Raw genomic sequence first — 6,520 nt, forward strand, 5'->3', positions numbered from 1 at the left:
GTCAGTCGGTTTCTCTGCAGAAAGCAAATGCATTCATTAATGTATTCATTCATTCATTCATTCATTCATTCATTCTTGCTGTGGACAAAGACTGAAACCTTCTGTGTCTCATGTTCTCTGTGAAATATATAAAATATATTTTTGCTCAGACTTGAACCTTCAGGAATAAGGAGTTTGGACATTTTCACAGAGTTAGGAGACGCCAGGAAGCTCGTCTAGCATCGACACTAGACTCTTTGAGAATCACAGCTTAAGTTCTTCATATCAAGATTTCTACTTTTTGAAGAAGTTCTAGCGTTGTGCTTGTTTCTACTGGTTTCCACTGGTTTTCTTATCCAGTCAATGGTGATGCAAAACCTTAAAAAATGTCTTGTTATTTTCAACAGAGATCCTGAAGTGTCCATGGATGACAGAAATACATCCTGAATATATCGTCTGTAATCATTACTGATGTTGCCTGAGTTAAAGGAAACTTTAGAAGGGAGGGGAGGATTTAACTGCTATCAGGTAATAGATTATAACCCTAAACTCTTTACATTAGGACATTTATTTATAACGCCAGCAGTGGAGGATGTGTTCAGAGTTTAAACTCTTACAAGAATGAACTGGACGGTATGAAAAACAGTAGTAAAAATAAACTTGAAGCATCTAAAGTAACGAAAGAGATTAAACTGTAGTTTTATGTTGAATGTATTCAATAAACTGTGATTTGTTTGTTTAAAAAATCGAGCGAACGCTGTTTCCTCCTTGGATGTGATAGATAGATAGATAGATAGATAGATAGATAGATAGATAGATAGATAGATAGATAGATAGATAGATAGATAGATAGACAGACAGATAGATATGTTGAACCTATAAACTCACCGTACGTAGAAACCCTGTTAGTCTTGAAAGCCACCGTCACATAACTCAGCTCTTCCTCCATTACATCCAGATTTGTCATTAACAGCGTCCTTCACCTCGTCCTCCTCGTCCTCCTCCTCTTTCTGTCAGAGCAGCAGTGCGGTTTGATTTCAGCAGTGGCAGAGAAACTGACGCAAAACTATTACCAGATCTCAAGTTCTTCTTTTTGTGTCGTAAGACGGGCACAAGTGGTGCTTTTTGCAGTTTGACCTTTTTCTTTGTCAGGAGGAAGGAAACACGTTGATCCATCTGCTTTGACCTATACTGTTTTTTTTTGTTGTTGTTTTTTTTATGTGGAAACTTCTGTTGTAAATGAAGTAATCAGAACACTCTGGTCTTTCTGTTTCATCCAGAACCTGCAGCCCCGAGCACTGACACTCTCAGAACACAGTACGAGAACACTACAGAACATGTGACTCAGAGCAGCTTGTAAACCATGTGTGTTGACTGTGTGAAGGACTAATTTATTGTTTTATTTGTTTATTATTTTTATATTATTTTATTTTTTATTATGTGCAGTGGTAGATTGTTCCATAATTTGGGAGCAGCAACAGAAAAACCTTTGCCAAAAGCTGAACTTAACCACTTCACCAATTTGCTGACCCAATTTAAAATCACAGTTCATCCTAAAACCCAAGTTTGAGGCTATACTGGCTTTACATAAAAAGGGCCCAAATCTTCAGGGAGGGGTTCACAAAAGCCACTGGGACCAGACACCATCACTTCTGATTTATTTACATTTTATTTTATTTACATTTACATTTAAAAAGTTCAAAGCCATGTATGTTTATCTCGTTCCTCCTATCGTCTCTCTTCTCTCTTTCTGTCTCTACCCGGCCGGCCTCAGGCAGATGGGTTCCTCCATATGAGCTTGAGGTTCTGCTCAAGGTTTCTTCCTGTTATAAGGGAGTTTTTCCTGCCACTGTCACCTTCAGGCTGCTCTGGGGGTTTCAGGCCAGATGTTGAATTGAACTGAATTGAATTGAACTGAACTGAATTGAATTAGAGGCTGTAAATACAATGAAAAAAGCAGGGGCCCTAAAACTGAACCCTGTGGAACCCCATAGGACCACCAAGGCTCCTGTCTGCCAGATAAGACCATTGACTGTATATACTAGGATAAGACCTGAGCCAATCCAGACAGAGCACTGCCGCAAATGTCCACTAGGTGTCGTAACTGAGCCACTAAACTGTTAATCTCCTTCAAATGAATAGAAAACTATGACGAAAGCGGAATTTATTCAGTGAAATGATCTAACATCCACCTGCCGTGTGACCACACTGAGTTATTAGTCACTTCTCTAGGAGCTGGATCAACACTGAGTGAGTCACGGAGGGAGCTGACCAATCAGCGCGCAGGATCTCTCCAGGAAACGCTGCCGGGTTTCCACCTGCGGACAGGTGGACCCAGTCAGTCAGTCAGTGAGAGAGTCAGTCAGAGCCTGAGGAGTACAGAGATCTGACAGCAGAGATGGTTTGCGGAGGATTCGTTTGCACCAAGAACTCGCTCTGCGCGCTCAACATCCTTTATGTCGTAAGTTTGGAGCAGAAACGCGCCACGCTGGTTCAGAGGGTTCCTCCCTCAGAGAGGCGGCAGGTGTTTGGTAGAGACGTGATTACAGACAGTTAAATCAGTTTATATTGTATGTGATAGATGTTAAAAATGATAAATACTTGTGGTCGAGCTGATGATAAAAGCTCTGAGCTTCCTGACAAACTCAACCTCCACTCTGATGTAGTTTTGTTTCGTCAGACAGATTTATTCACGTCAAGGTTGAAAAGGTTTGAAATCCTTAAAGCAGGAGAGAATCTGAGTCTTCCAGGTCATGGTTTAATATCTAAAAAAAAAAAAAGTTTCTTTAAGATGATTCATCCGAGTCTCCAGCTCTTAAACCCTGGTGGGGAGTTGAGGTTTAAACCGGATCATCTGTGTCCACCTGAAACTCACATGACTCAACAGGTCTAGTTGCTTTTGTTGTTGTTTTTATTATCTGATTAAAAGCAGCAGAACGTCCACCGGCTCATGTCAGAGCTGCTCTAATCTGTGGCTCGAGCTGACTTTCACCTCTGTTGTAGAGATTTGAGGAAAACTGCACAAAAACAGTTTGGACGGGACACCAGCCGCCGTTTTACTGACAGCATTAGGAGTCTTTACTGGTGTCTGAACTAACCACGTGCAGGTTCATCCTCCAGCTGGTCTCCATGCTTGAGGCCGTGGATATCTCTTTCTGTTTGCCGTGTGCTGGCGCTGCATAGACTGACTTGGCGCAGCTTTTACTGAGACCAGAGCTCCAGTCTGGTGAGGAAGTTTGTCTCCTCAGAACCACCAGTTTCTGGACGTGTTCCATCTTTCAGGACGTCCTGCTTCATCTTCCATTCGTCCTATAACTCATGGCCGACCATGGAAGAGGAGATCCACGGGGCTGATCCACAAAGTCAGACAAACCAAACTAGACCAGACCAGAGTGTGCAGATGACGTTAGGAGTTATGAGAACAGCTGATCAGATCTACAGTCCACTGTAGAGTTAATTTAGCCTCCTTTATCTCCGTGTTGTGGTTTGGTTTGGCCTCCCAGTCAATAAAAAGCCAATATATTTGTATTTTACAGCACTATTTCTTTTTCAAGGATGTTTGCTTTTGGATGAGAGACAAAAGATTTGATGTAATAACATGCACAAGAGGAGACGTCACAGATTGTGAGGGGTTGGGTCTGAGAAGCAGAGAAAGCTGGAGCTCTGCATGGGATGAGGAGTGGACTCTGATGAGGTGGACCTCGTGCATTAATTAAACGTGTCCCGGTTCCTCGTGTCCTGCAGCTCGTCAGTCTGCTGCTGGTCGGCGTGGCGGCCTGGGGGAAGTGGTTCGGCCTGGTCTCCAGCATCAGGGTGGTGGCGGGGGTCATCGGCGTGGGCGTCTTCCTCTTCCTGGTTGCGTTTGTGGGACTGTGCGGCGCCCTGAAGCACCACCAGGTCCTGCTCTTCTTCGTATCCTTTTTTTATTGGTCCCTCAGACGTTTAACCTTTTAATGATTGGAGAGCTGTCAGAGTTTAAACTTTCCTCAACTCGTTCGCTCCAGTACATGATGATCCTCTTCGTAGTGTTTGTGTTGCAGTTCGCTGTGTCCTGTGCTTGTCTGGCCCTCAACGCCGACCAACAGGTACGATTATCTCTGTTCTAACACATTTATTTAGTAAAGGTGACGTTATGGTTATGACTGCTACACGTTTATTTGACAGATAAATAATCTAAATTATAACCAGCAAAAAGATATAATTCTATATTTATCCACAGGAGCAGAGATACAAGTCATAGTGCAATGAAATATCCAGATATTTAAGTTAAAGGATAATGAAATGGTTGGTTTCATTATTATTTCACATGTTAACTTTGCATCATCCAAAGAAGAGAAATAAAGAGTCTGGAGCAACTTTAGCACGATGCACGTTACCGAGTATATCTTTGGTTCATCCACTTTTTATTTATTTTGGTATTTTAAGTTTGCTTTTTAAAAGCCAGAAACAAAAAATTTAATTTGTAATCTACAAGGGAAATGGCTTCATCACAGTAGAAGAACCAGGTTTATTTAGAGCTGGACACAGTGATCCATGGACCAGAGAGACCTGGACCAGAGGGACCTGGACCAGTGAAGTCACCATGGAGACTACTTCCTAGACCAGTGGTCACCATGGAGACTACTTCCTAGACCAGTGGTCACCATGGAGACTACATCCTAGACCAGTGGTCACCATGGAGACTACTTCCTGGTTCATTGAAGGACAAGAAGAAATCACCTCAGGAGAAACATTAAGACTCAGATTAACTTTCTTCTTAAATATCAGTTGTCTTTCCGGTTCTCGTTTCCGGTTTTAAAAGCAAACTTGAAATGCACGGTCCCTTCCTCCTCTGACGTGCGTCTCCGTTTGTGGTTTTCATCTCCAGAAACATCTGCTGGAGGTCGGATGGAACAAATCTGAGGCCACTCGGGCCGACCTGGAGAAGACCCTCAACTGTTGCAGCTTCTCTTCCGTGAACTACAACGACTCGTGTCCCGCCGTGAGTTAAAAACCGTATTTCTTGACCTCTCACACCGGCTGCTCTCCCTGACCTTTGACCTTTACCGCTGACTCTTTTTTTTTTTTTTTTTTCCCAGGTGTGTTTCCATAGGAATCCTCCGTCCTGCAGCACCTGCTCCAGCATCATCCTGGATTATGCCGAGGAGGTGCTGCACTTTGTGGGCGGCATCGGCCTCTTCTTCAGCTTCACAGAGGTCAGTGACGTTAGGGTGGAGGGTCTGGGTTGGGGAGCCGAGGTTCATTGACACTGACACGTCTTTGTTTTATTGTTGGTTTCAGATCCTCGGAGTCTGGCTCACCCACAGATACAGAAACCTCAAAGACCCTCGATCAAACCCTGGAGCTTTTCTATAACACCTCCACCTCTCCACCCACCCAATAAGATGAACCTCAGATCACTGAAGAATAATCCTTCTTTTTCTTTCATATTTATCTGTGTGTTTGTACGATTTACAGAGAGACTCTAACTTTGGCTGAACTCATTCACGAATCAAATCATAATCAAGTCATTATCTGTGTTTTTTTTCCTCATGAATTAAACTTCGTAAGACGGTTGTTTTATTTCATCTTTTTAACACTTTAACTCTTTAGTTTGAGGTGAAAATAATGCTATGCTAAATGGTATGCATCTAGTTGCAGAATTAGCACTTACTGTCCTCTTCTTTATGTTTTTTTTGTCCTCCTATTAGAGAGCTGTAGCTGATCAGGGTTCCCACGCGTCCTGGAAAACCTGGAAAACCTGGAAAATGATTGACCAATTTTCCAGTCATGGAAAACATATGGAAAATGAGAAAAAAGCTAAAATCTCCTGGAAATTATTAAGTTATCCTGGAAAATTATTTATCCTCCCCCTGCCTTCTGAGCAAATGCAAACGGGTTAAAAGTTATGCACATGCATGTCTTCTGGGCAACATAAGGCACAGAGCTTCTCTGCTTCTAGCCAGCGCAGCGCCCCACGTGACACTACCAGCAAATCACATTTGATTTTGTCGCTAGCTTTAGCACAGAATTTCTGGCTTTAGTGACTTTTCAGACCCCGCGCCTAGAGACAAAACTCGGGACTACGGTAAGTTGAAAAGTGCCAGTGTCGCTAGTATCATTCCAAAGAATGAGCGGGACAGGGGAATGTATTAGTGTATGACATGATAACTTGTCTCTGTAGCAGCTAAAAATGTCCTGGAAAAGTCCTGGAAAATAATTTCAGGTTAGGAGTGGGAACCCTGCTGATGGTGGAAGGGTTTGGCTGAGGCTGAGGCTTCCCGATGTTTCCAGTCTCTATGCTAAGCTAACCTCGTTTTATATTTACTCAACTGACGCCATATGAGACCAAATATTGATTGTACTTCACTGCATGTGTGTCATTCTTACTTCCAGGGGTGTGACGTGGTTCAGAGTTCCAACCAGACTGAGATATCGACATAAATTCCACCTGAAAATGGGCCCTATAGAAAGTAGAGTGAAATCCCTCAACAGAAATCACACGAATTATTAGAAATGTTTGAATTTACTTCTCGTTCCCCGTCAGGATAAAGAGGAAAAG

At 42.8% G+C, this 6,520-nt stretch overlaps 1 protein-coding gene across 1 annotated transcript; it reads left to right on the forward strand.

The window, feature by feature from the left end:
- The first annotated feature begins 2,243 nt into the window (after positions 1–2,243).
- LOC311497201 (tetraspanin-13-like) lies at positions 2,244–5,624 on the forward strand. The gene is made up of 6 exons (XM_084557396.1): positions 2,244–2,440; positions 3,724–3,891; positions 3,984–4,064; positions 4,847–4,960; positions 5,058–5,174; positions 5,260–5,624. Exons 1-6 carry the CDS (start codon positions 2,378–2,380, stop codon positions 5,332–5,334), a joined length of 618 nt encoding a protein of 205 aa, XP_084413522.1. The 5' UTR covers positions 2,244–2,377; the 3' UTR covers positions 5,335–5,624.
- The last annotated feature ends 896 nt before the right edge of the window (positions 5,625–6,520 follow it).

Source organism: Chelon labrosus, assembly GCF_963514085.1.
Source record: "Chelon labrosus genome assembly, chromosome: 12".
Classification (NCBI taxonomy): Eukaryota; Metazoa; Chordata; class Actinopteri; order Mugiliformes; family Mugilidae; genus Chelon; species Chelon labrosus.